The following is a 21,106-nucleotide window of genomic DNA, read 5'->3' as shown; positions in this document are numbered from 1 at the left end:
CGGAGCCTGGAGCCTGCTTCAGATTCTGTGTCTCCCCCCATTCATGCTCTGTCTTTCTCTGTCTCAAAAGTAAATAAACATTAAAAAAAATTGTTTTTTAAAAAGAAAGAAAATTAAAGGAGGCTGGTTTTATAGTTAAATATTGATAATAGAGCTTACAAATAGCCATTTAATAATGATGGTTCCTCTCAGGTTCTCAGTTCAGTGCACTATTACCTGAAGTCTTCAATCAGAGGTTTGGTGTGCACTTATTACAAATGCTATAAAATAATTTTTATATTCAAAGGAAAGTTCTAAGCCCATGTATTAACACTAAGATTTCATCATTTTGTTTGTGTCCATGAAGATAAAGTTTGGTTTGATTTAAGCCAAAAGGAGCAGGTAAACAGAGCAGTAATAATAGACTGACTTTGGAAGTCTGTGGCACAAACAGGCATGGAGCTTTTAATCTTTCACACACCATTTTATTTAAAAACTTTTCTCTAAGATTCATATCTTTTATTTGGAAGTAAGATTGCAGTGCCTGTTCTTTATAATTACTTTACATGCTCAAGTATTCATTTCCTGTAAGAATTTTATGCTTTGTGGTAAAAACTCAGAAGGGTGTTTTTCTTCTTACTCAGCAAGCTTACTTCCTGTTTCCTTCTAGTGTCTTTTGTTAATAATAATCTAAATACTTTAGTTCAAATTTTTTGTGACCAGTACCAGGAAAAGGCAGCATGGTATTTAAAACTGTTTTATGACAACTTAAGTTTAAATCAGACTAATAGCTATAAATTTAGCTACTTTGAACAGATTGCAGAGATTTTAGTCAAATTATTTTCATGGAACTTGTTTTGCAAAGTTCTGTGGATATTGTGGATATTGGCTCTTTTTAAAAGTTAATTGTATTAACATTATAAACATACATATCTTCATTGGCAGAATGTCTATCATTAATTTTAAAGAAGAGGGAAACTTGATGGGGCACCTGAGTGGCTCAGTCGGTCAAGTGTCCGACTTGGCTCAGGTCATGATCTCGTGGTTCATGAATTCGAGCCCTGCGTCTGGCTCTGTGCTGATAGCCTGGAGCCTGGAGCCCGCTTTGGATTCTGTCTCCCTCTCTCTCTGACCTTCCCTTGCTTGTGCTCTGTTTCTCTCTCTCTTTGAAATATAAATAAACATCAAAAAAATTTTTTTAAATGAGGGAAACTTGAATAAGATGTGATTTTTCATTGTCTAGCTGAAGGTAATACAATATTTTTTTTTTTTCAACGTTTACTTATTTTTGGGACAGAGAGAGACAGAGCATGAACGGGGGAGGGGCAGAGAGAGGGACACACAGAATCGGAAACAGGCTCCAGGTTCTGAGCCATCAGCCCAGAGCCCGACGCAGGGCTCGAACTCACGGACCGCGAGATCGTGACCTGGCTGAAGTCGGTCGCTCAACCGACTGCGCCACCCAGGCGCCCTGGTAATACAATATTTGAATAGCTTACTGAAGACTCTGTAAAATTTTGTTTTTTTTTTTTTTTTAATTTTTTTTTTTTAATGTGTATTTATTTTTGAGAGACAGAGAGCACGAGCGGGAGAACAGGCGAGAAAGAGAGAGCCACAGAATCCAAGGCAGGATCCAGGCTCAGGGTGGTCGGCATAGAGCCGGATGCGGGGCTCGAACTCGCGCGCGAGGAGATCATGACCTGAGCTAAAGTCAGACGCTTAACCGACTGAGCCACCCAGGCGCCCCAACTCTGTAAAATTTTGTAAAAATTCAAATAAGAAAGTGATTAACTTTGTTCTGAATAGTAACTGACATATATATGTGGGTGGGTGTGTGTGTGTGTATACATATATATACACCCACATATATCTTTAATGGTAAAGTACATTTATTGGAAATTTGTGCGTTCAGTCTAATTTCTGGGACAATAAAGCATGAACCTTGCATTTGTGTAGGTGTAAACCTTTCCTATATTTTTATAACTGCTTTACAAGTATGCACTGACAGTTTTGTGAATTATTTCAAACCTCCATCACTTTCCTTAATCCACCCATTCTACCTCCTCTGTTAGATGACCTCACTAACTTTTTTTGTTGTTTTTTTTTAAATACTGAGGTCAAGATCATTTTTAAATTCTTTTTAAGTTTTTTTTTTTTAAGTTTGTTTATTTATTTTGGGAGCGGATAGAGAACTAGTGGGTAGGGGCAGAGGGAGAGCATGACAGAAGATCCGAAACAGACTTTGTGTTGACAGCAGAGAACCTGATGTGGAGCTTGAACTCGTGAACCATGAGATCATGACCTGAGCTGAAGTCAAATGCTTAATGAACTGAGCCACCCAGGGGCTCCTAAAGTTTGTATGTATGTATGTATGTATGTGTGTATGTATTTACTTATTTATTTATTTTGAGAGAGAGAGGGAGAGTTCACACATGTGCGAATGGGGGAGGGGCAGGGAGGGAGGGAGAGAGAGGATCCTAAGTGGGCTCCATGATGTCAGCATGGATCCCGATGCAGGGCTCGAACCCATGAACCGTGAAACCTGAGTTGAAACCAAGAGTCCGATGCTTAACCGACTGAGCCACCCAGGTGCCCCAAGACCTTTCTTTGTATGGACTTGCCAACCTCAGATTTGCCTCTTCTTTTTGGTTTGGATGTAAGAGATATTCCTTCCATTTTCCAAAACTTAACTCTTTCCCCTTTTCTTGTTCCTGTCTCCCCAGAGTATTTTCTACCATTACTCTTTAACGTTTTTTTTTTTTTTTTTTTTTTTTTTTTTTTATTTTTGGGAAGGAGAGAGACAAAGCATGAACGGGGGAGGGGCAGAGAGAGAGGGAGACACAGAATCGGAAACAGGCTCCAGGCTCTGAGCCATCAGCCCAGAGCCCGACGCGGGGCTCGAACTCATGGACCGCGAGATCGTGACCTGGCTGAAGTCGGACGCTTAACCGACTGCGCCACCCAGGCGCCCCTCTACCATTACTCTTTAAAGAAGAATTTGTACTTACTGCCTTTCCAGTCTCTCACCATCTTCTCTTATTTTTATCATATTGCAGAAACTTGTTTCTGGTAAAATGAATACTAATTGTCAATCTAGTGACCATATTCACTATCCAGCCATCAAACATTAATCTGTGTTTGTCTGTAAGGGTGTTTCTGGATGAGATTAACATTTGAATCAGTACACTGAGTGCTCTCCCTCATGTGGGTGGACCTCATCCAACCAGTTGAAGGCCTGAAGAGAGTGAGAGAGCAAAGTGGCTGACCCTACTGCAAATAAGGGGAAATTCGGCCAGCCTGACTGCCTTTGAGCTAGATAGAACGTGTGTTTTTTCCTGTCTTTGGACTCCCCACTGAAACATCAACTCTTCCCGGATCTTGATTCTGCTGGATTAAGATGGGAACTATACCATTGTCTCTGGGGTCTCTAATTTGCCAACTGCAGAACTTGAGACTTGTCAGCCTCTATAATCACAGCCAATATCTTACAGTAAATCTCTTTACGTGTACATATGGGATATTGCACTCTTGTTCATCTTGATGGATACCTACAGCCATTAGCAGAGAGAAATTTCCCTGTAGAAAATTGCAGCAATTGGATGATCCTCATCAAGTATATGTCTTTAGGTTTGGAATAGAGTATTTCTAGGGGTGCCTGGGTGGCTCAATTGGTTAAGCCTCCAACTCAATTTCAGTTCAGGTCATGATCTTGTGGTTCGTGAGTTTGAGCCCTGTGTCCAGCTCTGCACTGAGAGTGCAGAGCCTGCTTGGGATTCTTTCTGTCTCTCCTCTCTCTTTGCCCCTCCCCTGCACACACATGGACACTCGTGCTCTCTCAAAATAAATAAACTTAAAAAATATATATATTTCTGGATGGTGACCAAACAACTACATGGATTTACAAACCCAAAATATTTACTAGAAAACTCATTATTTTCTCCTGGACAGACCTCTTCTTTTGTTGTTCTGTATATCAGATAATGGCATTAGCAGTCTTTTCTTATTTTTCTCTTCATTCATTGAACACTGTTTGAGGATACGATGTATGTGTTACAAATTAATCATTCACAGACCTAATCCTTAAAGAACTTGGGTTAGAAGGAAGAGACAAGATGTGTGTGCATATAACTGTAGTACAAAATAGAAAGCCTTGAATGCTACATAAAAGTTTGTGTAAAATCAATGGAGAAAAGAGATGATTTGATGCCTAGGTTGTTTGGAGTGTGAGGGAGGGATTTGGGGTAAGAGTTGAAGGAATCGGTGTAATATTAAAATTTTTTTTTCTTTTTTTTGTTTCAAAAAAATGGAGAAAAACAAAACATCTAATGTTAATGTGTGAGATGACACATTGGCAGCTCAACTGTTTTTTACTTTGTAAAGCCAAAGTAAAAACAGAACATTTTGAGTTAACTTTTCAGGTGTTGTTATTATCTTGATGTAGGACTGTAGTTAGTTATATAGTCTATTTCTATACTGTCAGTTGAAACCTGTAATAACCTTGAAAGGAAGGGCCTAATTCATGAAAGGCACTAAAAAATACAATTTTTTGGTTAAAAAAAGTCTATAAATGCCCCTAAGGAGATTCAAAATTTGGTAATAAGTAAAACATAAAAAAGAAACAAAGGAAGGAAGGAAGGAAGGAAGGAAGGAAGGAAGGAAGGAAGGAAGGAAGGAAGGATGGAAGGATTATTGGGTCAAGCAAAAATACAGTTTTTCTGTAGCATTGCTCCTGCAGAGGTCATAATGTTGTTTTTCTTGTGTTTCCCTCCCTCCCTCCCTCTCTCCCTTTCAAAATTTTATTTAAATTCTAGTTAGGGGTGCCTGGGTGGCTCACTCAGTTAAGCATCTGACTTCAGCTCAGGTCATGATCATAGTTCCTGGTTTCAAGCCCTGCTTTGGGCTCTGTGCTGACAGCTTGGAGCCTGGAGTCCGCTTCAGATTCTGTATCTCCCTCTCTCTCTCTCTCTCTGTCCCTTCCTTGCTCACACCCTGTCTCTCTCAAAAATAAATAAACATTTAAAAAAATTAAATTCTAGTTAGTCAACCTACAGTACAATATCGGTTTCAGGAGTAGAATCCAATGATTCATCACTTATGTACAACATCCAGTGCTCATCATAACAAGTGCACTCCTTAGTACCTACCCATCATCCCTCTAGCCTATCCCCCACCCACCTCTCTCCATTTACCCTGTTTGTTCTCTGTCTTTAAGAGTCTCTCATTGTGGGGCGCCTGGGTGGCTCAGTCGTTTAAGCCTCTGACTTCGGCTCAGGTCATGATCTCACAGTTCCTGAGTTCAAGCCCCGTGTCAGACTCTGTGCTAATAGCTCAGACAGAGTCTGGAGCCTGCTTCAGATTCTGTGTCTCCCTCTGTCTGTGCCCCTCCCCTGCTCATACTCTTTCTCTTTCTAAAAAATAAATATTAAAAAATTAAAAAAAAAAATGAGTCTCTTGTCGTTTGTTTCCCTTTTTTTTTCTCCTCCCTCCCATATGTTCATCTGTTTTGTTAATTTCCACATGAGGGAAATAATGTTATTTGTCTTTCTCTGACTTATTTTGCTTAGCATACATAATACACTCTAGCTCCATTCACATCTTTGCAAATGGCAAGATTTCATTCTTTTTGATGGCTGAGTAATATTCCATTGTGTGTGATTGTGTGTGATTGTGTGTGTGTGTGTGTGTACACGTACACACACACCCACGTCTTTATTCATCAGTCAGTGGACCTTTGGGCACTCTCCATAACTTAGCTGTATTCCTTCGAATCTGTATTTTTGTGTCCTTTGGATAAATACCAAGTAGTGCTGATCGTAGGGTGGTTCTGTTTTTATCTTTTAAAAAATTATTTATTTATTTTTGAGAGAAAGCGTGAGTGAGTGAGGGGCAGGGAGAGAGAATCCCATGAAGTGCAGAGAGGGAGAGAGAGTGCAGAGCCCAGAGAGGGGCTTGAGCTCATGAACTGTGAGATCATGACCTGAACTGAAGTCAGATGCTTAACCAACTGAGCCACTCAGGCACCCCTATTATTAACTTTTTGAGGAACCTCCATACTGTTCTCCAGAGTAGCTGCACCAGTTTGCATTGCCACCAGCAATGCAAGAGGGTTTCCCTTTTTCCAAACCATCACCAGGATCTGTTCTTGTGTTGTTTATTTTCGCCATTCTGACAGCTGTGAGGTGGTATTTAATTGTGGTTTTGATTTGTATTTCCCTGATGATGAGCTATGTTGAGCATCTTTTCATGTGTGTGTTAGCCATTTGCATGTCTTCTTTGGAAAAGTGAACTTGTCTTCTCATATCTTAACTGGACTATTTGTTTTTTGCGTGTTGAGTTTGCTAAGTTCTTTATAGATTTTTGATACTAACCCTTTATCCAATATGTCATTTGCAAATACCATCTCCCATTCCATAGGCTGCCTTTTAGTTTTGTTGATTGCTTCCTGTGCTGTGCAGAAGCCTTTTATCTTGATGAAGTTTCAAAAGTTTATTTTTACTTTTATTTCTCTTGCTTCTGGCAACATGTCTAATAAGTTGCTATGGCCGAGGTCAAAGAGGTTGCTGCCTGTGTTCTCTAGGATTTTGAAGGTTTCCTGTCTCAGATTTAGGTCTTTTCATTCATTTTGAATTTATTTTTGTATATGGTATAAGCAAGTGGTCCAGTTTCATTCTTATGTGTGTTGCTGTCCAGTTTTCCCAGCACCATTTGTTGAAGAGACTTTTTTTCCATTGGATATTCTTTCCTGCTTTGTCAAAGATTAATGACCACATAGTTCTGGGTCCATTTCTGGATTTTCTGTTCTGTTCTGTTGATCTATGTGTCTGTTTTTATGCCAGTATCATACTGTTTTGATGACTACAGCAGCTTTATAATATAGCTTGAAATCCAGAATTGTGATGTCTCTAGTTTTGCTTTTCTTTTTCAGGATTGCTTTGGCTATTCAGGGCCTTTTGTGGTTCCATACAAATTTTAGGATTGTTCTAGCTTTGTGAAAAATGCCAGTGGTATTTTCATGGGCATTGCATTAAATGTGTAGATTGCTTTGGGTAGTATAGACGTTTTGACAATGTTTGTTCTTCCAATCCATGAGCATGGAATGCCTTTCCATTTCTTTGTGTCCTCTTCAATGTCTTTCACGAGTTTTTGATAGTTGTTAGAGTACAGATCTTTTACCTCTTGGTTAACTTTATTCCTGGTATCTAATTGTTTTTGGTGCTATTACAAATGGGATCAATTCCTTGCTTTCTTTTTTTGCTGTTTCATTATTTCTGTATAGAATTGCAACCATTTCTTTTTAAAAAAATTTTTTTTCAATGTTTATTTTTGAGAGACAGAGACAGAGCATGAGCAGGGGAGGAGCAGAGAGAGAGGGAGACACAGAATCTGAAGCAGGCTCCAGGGTCAGCTGTTAGCACAGAGCCTGATGCGGGGCTCCAACTCACAGACCACGAGATCAAAGAGGTTTTTGCCTGCTTTCTCCTCGAGGATTTTGATGGCTTCCTGTGTTACATTTAGGTCTTTTATCCATTTTGAGTTTATTTTTGTGTATGGTGTAAGAAAGTGGTCCAGGTTCATTCTTCTGCATGTTGCTGTCCAGTTTTCCCAGCACCACTTGCTGAAGAGACTGTCTTTATTCCATTGGATATTCTTTCCTGCTTTGTCAAAGATTAGTTGGCCATACATTTGTGGGTCCATGTCTGGGTTCTCTATTCTGTTCCATTGATCTGAGTGTCTGTTCTTGTGCCAGTTCCATACTGTCTTGATGATTACAGCTTTGTAGTATAGCTTGAAGTCTGGGACTGTGATGCCTCCTGCTTTGGTTTTCTTTTTCAAGATTGCTTTGGCTGTTCGGGGTCTTTTCTGGTTCCATACAAATTTTAGGATTATTTGTTCTAGCTCTGTGAAGAATGCTGGTGTTATTTTGATTGGGATTGCATTGAATATGTAGATTGCTTTGGATAGTATTGACATTTTAACAATATTTGTTCTTCCTATCCAGGAGCATGGAATTTTTTTCCATTTTTTTGTGTCTTGAGTTTCTTTCGTAAGCTTTCTATAGTTTTCAGTGTATAGATTTTTTCACCTCTTTGGTTAGATTTATTCCTAGGTATTTTACAGTGTTTTGTGCAACTGTAAATGGGATCGGTTCCTTGATTTCTCTTTCTGTTGCTTCATTGTTGGTGTATAGGAATGCAACCGATTTCTGTGCGTTGATTTTATGTCCTGCAACTTGCTGAATTCATGAATCAATTCTAGCAGTTTTTTGGTGGAATCTTTTGGGTTTTCCATATAGAGTATCACGTCATCTACGAAGAGTGAAAGTTTGATCTCCTCTTGGCCGATTTGGATGCCTTTTATTTCTTTGTGTTGTCTGATTGCCGAGGCTAAGACTGCCAATACTATGTTGAATAATGGTGGCGAGAGTGGACATCCCTGTCTTGTTCCTGACCTTAGGGGGAAAGCTCTCAGTTTTTCCCCATTGAGGATGATGTTAGCGTTGGGTCGTTCATATATGGCTTTTATGATCTCGAGGTATGCTCCTTCTATCTCCCCTCTCTTAAGGGTTTTTATCATGAAAGGATGCTGTATTTTGTCAAATGCTTTCTCTGCATCTATTGAGAGGATCATATGGTTCTTGTCCTTTCTTTTATTGATGTGACGAATCACGTTAATTGTTTTGCGGATATTGAACCAGTCCTGCATCCCAGGTATAAATCCCACTTGGTTGTGGTGAATAATTTTTTTAATGTATTGTTGGAGTCGGTTGGCTAATATCTTGTTGAGGATTTTTGCATCCATGTTCATCAGGGAAATTGGTCCCTAGTTCTCCTTTTTAGTGGGGTCTCTGTCTGGTTTTGGAATCAAGGTAATGCTGGCTTCATAGAAAGAGTTTGGAAATTTTGCTTCCATTTCTATTTTTTGGAACACCTTCAAGAGAATAGGTGTTAACTCTTCTTTAAATGTTTGGTAGAATTCCCCTGGAGAGTCATCTGGCCCTGGACTCTTGGTTTTTGGGAGATTTTTTATTACTAATTCAATTTCCTTAATGGTTATGGGTCTGTTCTAATTTTCTATTTCTTCCTGTTTCAGTTTTGGTAGTGTATATGTTTCTAGGAATTTGTCCATTTCTTCCAGACTGCCCATTTTATTGGCATATAATTGCTCATAATGTTTGTTTTTATTAAAAAACATTTTTTAAAAACTTTTATTCCTTTTTGAGAGAGAGTGAGTGGGAGAGGGACAGAGAGAGAGGGAGACACAGAATCTGAACCAGGCTCCAGGCTCTAGGCTGTCAGCACAGACCCCAACGTGGGACTCGAACTAATGAACTGTGAGATCATGACATGAGCTGAAGTCAGACGCTAAACCGACTGAGCCACCCACGCACCTCCAATTTCTTTGCTTGTTATGGTGTGTTCAAATTTTCTATTTATTCCTGTTTCAGTGTTGGTAGTTTGTATGTTTCTAGGAATTTATCCATTTCTTCCTGGTTGCACAGTTTGTTTACATATAATTTTTCATAATCTCTTATAATTGTATTCTGTGGTGTTGGTTGTGATCTCTCCCCTTTCATTCCTGATTTTATTTTTTTGGGTCATTTTTGATACGTCTGGCTAAGAGTTTATCAATTTTATTAATTCTTTGAAAGAACCAGCTCTTAGTTTGATTGATCTGTTCTACTGTGTTTTTTGTTTGTTTCTGTATCATTTACTTCTGCTCTAGTCTTTATTATTTTTCTTCTGCTGCTGGCTTTAGTCTTTGTTGTTCCTTTTGTAGCTCTTTTAAGTGTCAGGTTAGGTAATGTGTTTGAGACCTTTTGTGCTTCTTGATGTAGCCTGTATTGCAATATACTTCCCTCTTAGGACTGACTTTGCTGCATCCCAAAGGTTTTGGATTGTCTTGTTGTCATTTTCTCTCTTTTTTTTTTTTTTTAAATTAAAACAATTTTTAATGTTTATTTATTTTGAGAGAGAGAGAGCGAGCAGGGGAGGGGCAGAGAGAGAGGGCAAGGGAGAGAGAATCCCAAGCAGGCTCCATGCTGTCAGCACAGAGCCTGACGTGGGGCTCGAACTCAAAACCATGTGATCATGACCTGAGCTAAAATCAACAGTCAGATGCTCAACTGACTGGGCCATCTAGGCACCCCTCGTGTTTTCATTTTCATTTGCTTCCATGTACTTTTTAATTTCCTCTTTAATTTCCTGGTTAATCCATTCATTCTTTAGTAGAATGTTCTGTAACCTCCAAGTATTTGTGGTCTTTCCAAATTTTTTTCTTGTGGTTGATTGCAAGTTTCATAGTGTTGTGATCTGAAAATATGCATGGTATGATCTCACTCTTTTTTTTTTACTTGTTGAAGGCCAATTTGTGACCCAGTATGTGATCTATTTTGGAGAATGTTATGTGTGCCCTTGAAAAGCATGGTTATTCTGCTGCTTTAGGATGGAATGTTCTGAATACCTGTTAAGTCCATCTGGTCCAGTGTGTCCTTCAAAGCCATTGTTTCTTTGTTGATTTTCAGCTTAGATGAAATGTCCATTGTTGTGAGTAGGGTATAGTCACCTACTATTATTGTATTATTTCAATGAGTTTCTTTATGTTTGTTGTTATTTGATTAATATATTTGGGCGCTTCCAAGTTGGGGCCATAAATATTTACAATTGTTAGATCTTCTTGATGGATAGACCCCTTAATTATGATTTAATTCTTCACCGTCTCTTTTTACAGTCTTTGGTTTAAAATCTGTTTTGTCTAGGGGCCCCTGGGTGGCTCAGTTGGTTGAGCATCTGACTTCAGCTCAGGTCATGATCTCATGGTCTGTGGGTTCGAGCCCCGCATTAGGTTCTGTGCTGACAGCTCAGAGCCTGGAGCCTGCTTCGGATTTGTGTCTCCCTCTCTCTCTGTTCCTCCCCCATTTGTACCCTATCTCTCTCTCAAAAATAAATAAAGACTAAAAAAAAATGTAAATCTAGTTTGGTACAAATATGGTTCCTCTGACTTTTTTTTTTTTTTTTTTTTTTTTGGCATTCATTAGCATGATAGATATTTCTCCATCCTTTCATTTTCAATCTGCCAATGGCTTTAGGTCTAAAATGAGTCCGTTGTAGGCAGCATATAGATGGGTGTTGTCTTTTTATTCATTCTGATACCCCATGTCCATTTACATTCAGGGTGATTATTGAAAGATACAAGTTTAGTACCACTGTGTTACCTGTAAAGTTGGTGTTTCTGGTGATGTTCTTTCCAGTCTTTGTTGCTTTTGGTCTTCTCCACCCCCACTCAAAGAATCCCCCTTAATATTGCTTACAGGGCTGGTTTAGTGGTCAAAACTCCTTTAGTTTTTGTCTGGGAAACTCTTTATTTCTCTTTCTCTCTCTCTCTTCTTTTAATGTTTATCCATTTTTTTTGAAAGAGTGAGAGAGAGCACAAGTGGGGGAGGGGCAGCGAGAGAGGAAGTCACAGAATCTGAAGCAGGCTCCAGGCTCAGAGCAGTCATGTCAGCACAGAATTGGATGCGGGGCTTGAACTCATAAACCGTGAAATCAAGACCTGAGCCAAAGTTGGATGCTCAACAGACTGAGCCACCCAGGCACCCCTCTTATTCTATCCCCCACCCCCTTTTCTATTCTCAATAGTGGCCTTGCTGCATAGAGTATTCTTGGCTGTATATTTTTCCCATTCAGCATATTGAATGTGGATATCCTGTCACTCCCATCTGGCCTACTGAGTTTCTGTGGACAGATCTGTTTGTGAACCTGATCTGTTTTCCCTTGTAGGTTAAGAACTTTTTTTTCCCTTGCTACTTTCAGGATTCTTTCCTTGTCTGTGATATACCTTCGTGTTGGCTGGCTTTTTAATTTAATGAGAGTTTTCTGTGCTTCTTTGACGTCTGTGTCTTTCCCCAGATTAGGGAAGTTTTCAGCTATAATTTGCTCACATAAACCTTTTGCCCCTTTTTCTGTCTCTATAAATCTGGGACTCCAATGAAAGGAATGTTATTTCATTTTAATAAGTCACCGAGTTCCCTTAAGTATACCTTCATGAACCGTTACCTTTGTTTCACTCTTCTTTTCAGCCTCATAATTTCTCATAATTTTATCTTCTACATCACTAATTTACTCCTCTGCCTCGTCCATCCTCACTGCCACGGCATCTGTTCGGGTTTGCATTTTGGTTATAGCATTTTTAATTTTGGCCTGACTAGATTTTAGCTCTTTTATCTCTGCAGTAAGGGATTCTCTAGTGTCTTCTGTGCTTTTTTTCAAGCCCAGCTAGAATCCTTATAATTGCTGTTTTAAATTCTGAGACATGTTATATCTTTATCGATTAAATCCCTGGCTGTCATTTCTTCCTGTTCTTTCTTTTGGGGTGAATTCCTCTGTCTTTGCATTTTGAAGGAAGAAAAAATAACAAAATAAAAATTAAAAAAAAAATTAAATAAAGGAAGCTAGATCCTAGGTGTGCTTTGGTCTGCTTAAGAGGAGCTTGATAGAAAAAAAGGAAAAAGAAAAAAATTGTAATTAAAATAAAAAATAAAATCAAATAAAAAATTTGCTGCTTCTGTATCTAAGAAAAAGAATAGACACACACACACAAAATGAACAAATGAACAAACAAGAAAAACCCAAATGAATTTATATACAGTTTCCCCTAGAGCTGAAACTTTGTAGCACTCTGCGATCAGTAGTTCTAGGTGTGGAGGTGATTCGTACTAGTCTTCTGGAGGAGGGCCTGTTGCTCTAAATTTCAGGTCAACTTGCCCTAGTGGGGATGTGCCTGGAAGGCACAGGTGGCAGGGCTTGGTGCAACAGTTCCATTCTCCACTTGGTGGCACTGTTTAACTCACGGCGTCTATCAGTATTGGTGTGCTAATGGTAAAAATGGTTTCTACCCGCTCTCTAGTCTCCAGAGTGGGAATTTCATGCCATCACAGACGTGCAATCAGTTGCCCCTCTTGTGTCCCTTGCTTCTGTCAGCTCCGCGCCTTCCCCGTTTGTGTCCAAGCTGTCCACCTGTCAGGCATGCCTGTGTCTCATAACCCCACACTTCAGAGACCCCTGTGGCTCTGTCCTGCACTGATACTCTGGGGGAGGATTTTGCCTTGACGTGGATGGTACAGTCTTGTCCCAGAAAATGTTCATGCAGTCACTCAGCAGCTCAGAGTTTATGGTATATCTTGCAACACACAGCTGGAGCCAGGTTTTGCTGCCCTTTGCTGCTAGCTGTCCTTGTTCCTATACAGGTGAACAGGGAAGCTCTTTGGTGCCTGCAGGGTCTTTGCCCCACAGGGAGTCTGTATTGCCTCTACAAAATGTACTCCAGACAGGGAAACTGCTTCTCCCTGTGCCACCCAGGGGATCCTCAGACTGCTTCCGTCTCCTGGCTTCCTCACCTGATCACCACCAGGTGCTGACCTCCAAACTTTAGATTTTACACTCTGCTGTTTTTAATTTTTTTTTTTTCAACGTTTATTTATTTTTGGGACAGGGAGAGACAGAGCATGAACGGGGGAGGGGCAGAGAGAGAGGGAGACACAGAATCGGAAACAGGCTCCAGGCTCTGAGCCGTCAGCCCAGAGCCCGACGCGGGGCTCGAACTCCCGGACCGCGAGATCGTGACCTGGCTGAAGTCGGACGCTTAACCGACTGCGCCACCCAGGCGCCCCACACTCTGCTGTTTTTAAAAGCTGGCGGTATTGAGACCCTTTCCTTTTCCCCTGTCAGTGGTTTTGGGGAATGGTTTTCTTATGCAGTCCCCTGTGTATTTTTCATGCTTTCTTTCTAGCTACTTTCAGGGGGAGTGCATTTCTTTTTAAATGTTTTTTTTTTTAATGTTTATTTTTGGAGGAGAGAGAGACAGACAGACAGAGTGTAGGCAGGGGAAGGGCAGAGAGAGAGGGAGACACAGAATTCAAAGTAGACTCCAGGCTCTGAGCTGTCAAAACAGAGCCCAACGTGGGGCTCGAACCCACGAACCGGGACATCATGACCTGAGCCAAAGTCAGACTTAACCAACAGAACCACCCAGGTGCTCCTGGGGGAGTGCATTTCTTGCATGACTCTGGCATGCTGCTCAGTCTCCCCCTCGCTCCCCACGTCCTCTCTGCAAAAAGGGCCTGTTCCCCTCTGTGGCGTGGGTGCTCTTCTCTCCCCCAATTCACCTCTCCACACCACATACCTTCAGGTTCTCTCTCCCAAATTATGCATATTGTTCTGTTAATCCTCAGATCAATTTCCTAGGTGTTCAAAATGGTTTGATGTTGGTCTAGCTGTGTTCAAGTGATGAGACATGCTCAGAGTCCTCTTACTATGCCATTTTAACTCCTCCTCTCCTTTTTTTAAGTTTATTTATTTTGAAGGAGAAAGAAAGGGAACACCAGCAGGGGAGGGGCAGAGAGAGAGGGAAAGAGAGAGAATCCCAAGCAGGCTCCACACTGTCAGTGTGGAGCCTGATGCAGGGCTCGAACTCAAACTAAATCCAGAGTTGGATGCTTAAATGACTGAGCCACCCACGTACCCCTATCATTTTGTTTTTAAGTTTTTTTAGGGAGACTTTTTTGAGAGGTAGAAGGGCAGAGTGATTAAGCATATGATTCTGAAGCTAGGCTGCCTGGTTTGAAATACTATGATTATATTAGCTCTCTGACTTGTGTTAATTAATTTCTCTGTGTCTCATGTTTTAATCTGTAAAATGGGGATAATAATATTACCCACCTACTAGAGATTTGTGGGAAATAAATAATACATATAGCCCTGTGTCAGGCTCTGTGCTGACAGTGCAGAGCCTGCTTGGGATTCTCTCTCTCCCTGTCTCTCTGCCCCTCCTCTCTCTCTCTCTCTCTCAAGATAAATGATAAATAAACTTAAAAAAATACATACATACTTGTAAATTTCTTATAGCAGAACTTGACGTGTAGTAAATGCTCAGTAATTGATAGATTTTTTTGTTGTTGGTAAAATGCATTTAACCAAAATACGATCTTAAACATTTCTAGGTGTACAGTTCAGTGGTATTAAATCCATTCACATTTTGTTGTACAGCCATCGCCACCATCCACCCACAGAACTCTTATAAAACAGAAACTGTACTTAAAAAAAAAAAAACTCTTCCTTTCCCAAATTGAACCAATGGTTGAGTGCCTTCTGAACTGGATATAAAGTTCTGTAAAATTACAACATTCAATAAAATCAGATTTTTGTCTTCAAAGGGCTTTCTTTCCACATTAGGACGAATATCAAACAGGATGTGATGATACAGTATTTGGTTCAGACTAAGTACTTAGAATTGATAGGATGGGGGGAATTGTTTCATGCTGAATAATCATAAAGGGCACGGTAGATGAAGTAGCATTTTGTTGGGCCTTAAGAGAATAATAGATTTTGACTTGGATTGTGAGGGGAGCCATTGAAGACTAAAACAGATTCAGAGGCAGGATAGTTCAGCTTGTGTTTTATAGGAACAAGATATGATTCAAGCTAATTGGTTTATTTGTTACAGTGCTTGTCTCTATAACACAAATTAGCTTATGTAATTGGTAAATATGAGTTTGATGGTAAATTGGAGAGGTGGCATTAGTTCAAACATAATCTTTTCCAACATGGTAACATTTTATAACAATCAAGAACAAACTTTCTCACAATTAAAGAGAAAGCCTTAGTAATATGAGAAAATATTAAGGAAAAAACTGGAAATCCTGCAGAAGCGTTATCTTTCAGTGAAAATGGTGGTTGAAGGAATGGCTTCAAGAACGGTTCCATATTCCACAAGTGTTAAACTGTCTGGTGAAGCTGTAACTACAGAAAAGAAGCTGTGAATTCATTTCTCTTTGCATTATGAACTTACCTGAAAACATCTACATCTTAGATTATATTTTTAACTCCACTGAAATTGATCTTGAATAGAAGCAAATGCCCTCAAGAACCCATATCACAGGGACACCTGGGTGGTTCAGTCCGTTAAGCATTCAACTCTTGATTTCAGCTCAGGACATGATCTCTCAGTTGATGAGTTCGAGCCCTGCATCGGGCTGGGCTTTGTGCTGACAGAGCGCGGAGACTGCTTGGTATTGGGTCCTTCTCTCTCTGCTCCACCCCACTTTGCTCTCTCTATCTTTCTCAAAATAAATAAAAAGAAACTTAAAAAAAAAAAAAAAGATCCATATCACAAATGAAGGAGCAGGAGTTCCAGGGTTTCAGGCTTCAAAGGATCGAAGACCATAATGCTAGGTGCAGATTCAAGTGGAGATTTAATTGTGCAGATATTTCGATAAGGACTTGTTACGTTAGTTAAGGCTTTGATTACAAAGTTACACTTATTTTGAATAGTTTGCCTTAACTCTGTTTTTCCCATGAGTTGTGTTGTTTTTAGTTGTGATTTTCTAGAACTCAAGGCTTGTTTTGTTTTGTTTTTCCCCTTAAATGTTCAATTCACATTCTAGCAGAAAGGGCTCTGACACCTTGTAAAAGAAGGAAATTCATAAAGGAATTGTTACCCTAAATTTTCAGTAATTTTTCTGACAAGATCTTGCCATGGTCATTGAAGTTCATTACAATTCTTGAAATGTATATACTGTATTTTCATTCACTAATTTCAAATTGAAAATGTTCCGATTTTAATTTAGTTAATTTCAATTAACTTAATTTTAAAGGAAATGCTGTTTGGCTGTGCTTGGGTGGTGAATTTATCTCATTAAAATATTGCACGCAAAGTTAGGTCAGACAAACTTACCTTTTGAAGGGCTATCATGATGTTTGCATAAATTTACTAACATGGAAGATGCTCGCTAACTCCTAAAAGTCATTCTCTTACATAAAGAACTAACTGCTTTCTTGGAATTTGGGGCCACAGTTGAATATATAGAATTCCTGGTAACTAGAGGAGTCCCAAATGGGTTTGATCTCTTCACTTTTTTAAAACAGAGGGTAGTCCTTTAAATCATTTAGTCTTGCTGAAGCATTTATGTCAGGAAGATTTTGATTGGAAATATCTTTAGCATTCTATTCTTACTGACCATTACAAAGTACAGCCTATTTCTACTTTGGAGCAAGTAAGACCAGTGAACTTCAAGGCTTAGCTGGTATTACTTTTACAAAGACAGAAATCTATAATTTAAAAACTTTGTTACTGATACGATTTATATTTTCCTCCATGTCTTTGTACACACTTTTGTAAAAATGTGTTTATGCTGTGGTGCTACTTAACATCTGGGGATCTTTTACTTTTGAAATAAAAACATTTTTTTGATTACAGAAAGACCCAAGTGGGACCACTAGTTTGTCAACCGGAAGTTCTCTTCTACAAGAAATTGAAGTACAGAATGAAGAAGTAGCTGCTTTTTGTCAATCCATTACAAAGTAAGGAATTTTTCTTTATAAATTAAAGATTTTTTAAAATTAAATACTTGCTTTTAAAAAGTTAACTTGAAAACAAGCTTAATACTAATCATTCTAAAATTAAAAAAAAATTTAATTATTATCTCCCTGTGGCTGAAATTTCAAGACCACTAATTGGCACATTAACACCAACTACAGTTGAACCTATATCCTTACCTCTTAGGTTTGTAAGTATTTAGAAGAAAAAATGAGTTTAGATGGAGGACTTCTGATTCTATCAACCCGTGAAAATATGGCTTAAACATATATAAGCTTTGGTACACTCAGAAAATACCTGTTTTTATTTTTTAGGGAGACTTAATACCCTGAAAACTTTCTAGCATTCAAAATACTGCCCTTCCTGTTTAAGAGATGCTATTATAACGGTCAAGATTAGGGGAACACGTATTTTCCTGAAGGTTAGAAAAATGCATTTTTTAAATGTTTATCTAGAGAGAGTGCGCATGCGTGCGTGAGCAGGGGAGGGGCAAAAAGAGAGGGAGACACAGAATCCGAAGCAGGCTCTAGGCTCTGAGCTGTCAGCACAGAACCTGATGGCTCGAACTCACCAACCAGGAGATCATAATCTGAGCTGAAGTTGGACGTTTAACCAACTGAGCTACCCAGGCGCCCCGAAAAATGCATTTCTAAAATATGCTTTTAATCTTAAATATAGCCAATAGTTCTTATAGATGAAGAAACAGGCTCAGAGAAGTTACCTACCAAAATTTACTCAGACAGTAGCAGAGTCAGGTCTCCTTTGCCTCTGATTCAGTTTATTTTCTTTCTGTTATATCACTGTATTAGTCAGAACTTATGTTGTGAGTGCTAGAAACCCATCTTAAACTAGCTTAAATCAAGAAAGGTTATGTATTGGGGCCTCTGGGTGTCTTAGTTTGTTGAGCATCTAACTCTTGGTGTCGGTTGAGGTCATGATCTCACGATTGAGCCCTGCATCAGGGTCTGCACTGGCAGTGTGGGAGCCTGCTTGGGATTCTCTCTCTCCCTCTCTCTCTGCCCCTCCCCCGCTCACTCTCTCTGTCTCTCAAAATAAATAAACTTAAAAAAAAAAAAAAGGTTATGTATTGATTTGCAAACCCGTATAGCAGAAAGAGGAAAGATGTGGCAGAACTCAATGACAGCAAGATCTAGGAATTCACACGCTTTAATTGATAACCCCTGCCCTTTGGACTCTCCTTTCCATTTTCATCCTATCCTTCTTGCTGCCCTTCCTCCATGTATGTTGGCTTCATTTTCTTCTACTGCAGATGGAGTTTTGAAGGCAGGGGAATATAGCCACTGATAGCTTCACCTTCATATTCTAATGGTCTTGATATCAGAGAGGAAAGGGAGTCCTGTCAGCCAGCACCAGATAGAAAAATCTCATGGAAAGAGAGAGTGGAACAACAAACATTCTGGCCAAGGGGTTGAGATCTGTTATCAGAAGAAGGGAAAGTACATCACCACAGAGGGATTTACTATGAATTCAGAATTTTCCCCAGTGTGGTCTGATTTAAGTAAAGCAAAGTTTGGGGTTCCCAGATCATTTTTGAGTATATACATCATTTTAATGTTTAAGGGACTTATTAACTAGATTTTCTATACCATTGGTAATATTTTATTAAAATTCTACCTTTGTTACCTTTTAACCAGCATTTCTTTTCTTTAGAATACTTTAGGGGAAAAAAAGAAGAAAAATATCAATACAGCCACTTTTATTACCTGCAAAGGTTACTCTTAACTGGATTTTTAAAATCCTTTTTTTCAGTAGGTATTTAAAATGGACATTTGGGTGCATACATTAGTATGCAAATTACATGTATTAGAAATTGCCTATGCCTTCATGTCATTATACCATATGTGTGTGTGGTTAATAATTTGGAAATTTTTACCATAATCATTTGGAAGTAATCTGTTATGTGTTTATCTAGTTCCTTTAGTTTTCTCCCTAAACAAGCCCTGTAATGCTTTCTGTTAGATTGTTTTGAGTGACGATTACATTTAAACTTTGCAGGTTGAGAAATTAGGCTGAGATTTAACTTTTTCCCCCATTTAAATCTTAGAGTTATTTACACAGACTCTGCTACTCAGCTAAAATGATTATTTTTGTTTATACACACACATATGTGTACACACACACACACACACACACAAATGGCTTATGTAATATGAAACCCCAGATGAACTAAAAAGAGAATGACTTCTTTTTATAATTTCGTTTCCATTAGTAAGTGTGTGATTACAGCAAGTATTTCAGAGAAGTAAGAAGCAGAGGTGTTTTTGTTTTCTGTTTATTTTAGAGAAAGAGAGAGCACAAGAGTTGGGGAGAGGGGTAAAGGGAGAGAGAGAGGTAATCTTAAACAGGCTCCCCGCTCAGCGCAGATCCTGACACAGGGCTCAATCTTATGACCCTGGGTCAACAGTGGACACTCACCTGACTGAGCCACCTAGTTGCTCCAGAAGCAGAGGTGTTTCTTTTCTTTATCTTTTTCTTTTTTTCCCTCAAAGTTTGTTTATTTTGAGAGAGAGCAAGCAAGCAAGGGAGGGACAGAGAGAGGGAGGGACAGAGAGGGAGAGAGAGAATCCCATGCAGGCTGTGTACTGCCAGCGCAGAACCCAGTGTGGGGCTCAAGCTCATGAACGGTGAGATCATGACCTGAGCTGAAATCAAGTGAGATGCTCAACTGATTAAGTCACCCAGACACCTAGAAGCAGACGTGTTTTTGAAGCCTTATTCTAAGCTCCTCTCTTCTTTCCCTGTGACTTTGGAGGTTGGGGTCAGGGGATGTCCCTTGAAGAAATTAATGGCTCTTAATTTTTTTAGTATGGTCATTACTGCACTGGAATTTTTAAACAAGTATTTATGCTCTTAGATAGCTAACTCCTTACTTTTTGAAATCTAAAATGATTCATTTATTTATTTATTTTTATTTATTTATTTTTGAGACAGAGAGAGACAGAGCATGAACAGGGGAGGGGCAGAGAGAGAGGGAGACACAGAATCAGAAGCAGGCTCCAGGGTCTGAGCCATCAGCCCAGAGCCCGACGCGGGGCTCGAACTCACGGACCGCGAGATCGTGACCTGAGCTGAAGTCGGATGCTTAACCGACTGAGCCACCCAGGCGCCCCTAAAATGATTCATTTAATCATTTTAACTTAGCTGTGAAAGATTTGTCAAGATGATACTTGTTTACAGTTAAGATTACTTGTATAACAGACTCCAGTACATTGCCAATTCTAAGCCTTTTTTTTTCTTCTGCGAAATCAGAGAGTTGGACTAGTGATATCAAGAATCTTTTTTAGGGGCGCCTGGGTCTCATGACCTGGTGTCTCAATTGGTGGAGTGTCTGACTTTGGCTTAGGTCATGATCTCTCGGTTTGTGAGTTCAAGCCCTGCCGTGTTGGGCTCTATGCTGACGGCTCAGAGCCTGGAGCCTGCTTCAGAATCTGTGTCTTCCTCTCTCTCTGCCCCTCACCTGCTCACACTCTGTCTCTCTTTCTCTCTCTCTCTCTCTCTAAAAACAAAAACAAAAACAAAAACAAAACAAAAAACCCCAGAAAAAAACAAAACACTCTTTCAGGGGTATGTGGTTGGCTCAGTCAGTGAAGTGTCCAACTCTTGGTTTCAGCTCAGCTCATGATTTCAGTGGTTCATGAGGTCAAGCCCCACATGGGGCTCTGCACTGGCAGCTCAGGGTCTGCTTGGGATTGTCTCTCTCCCTCTCTTTGCCCCTTCCCTGCTCGCATGTTCTCTC

At 39.6% G+C, this 21,106-nt stretch overlaps 1 protein-coding gene across 1 annotated transcript in view; it reads left to right on the top strand.

Annotated features, from left to right (window-relative positions):
• The window catches only part of PIK3C2A (phosphatidylinositol-4-phosphate 3-kinase catalytic subunit type 2 alpha), a 197,658-nt gene that overhangs the window by 113,651 nt on the left and 62,901 nt on the right, over positions 1-21,106 (top strand). Inside the window, exon 4 of the mRNA XM_045484660.1 lies at positions 17,230-17,333. Coding sequence (XP_045340616.1) covers positions 17,230-17,333 — 104 coding nt within the window. The remainder of the gene's footprint in view (positions 1-17,229; positions 17,334-21,106) is intronic.

Source organism: Leopardus geoffroyi, chromosome D1 (genome assembly GCF_018350155.1).
Source record: "Leopardus geoffroyi isolate Oge1 chromosome D1, O.geoffroyi_Oge1_pat1.0, whole genome shotgun sequence".
NCBI lineage: Eukaryota > Metazoa > Chordata > Mammalia > Carnivora > Felidae > Leopardus > Leopardus geoffroyi.
This window is presented reverse-complemented; position numbering and strand designations above follow the sequence as displayed.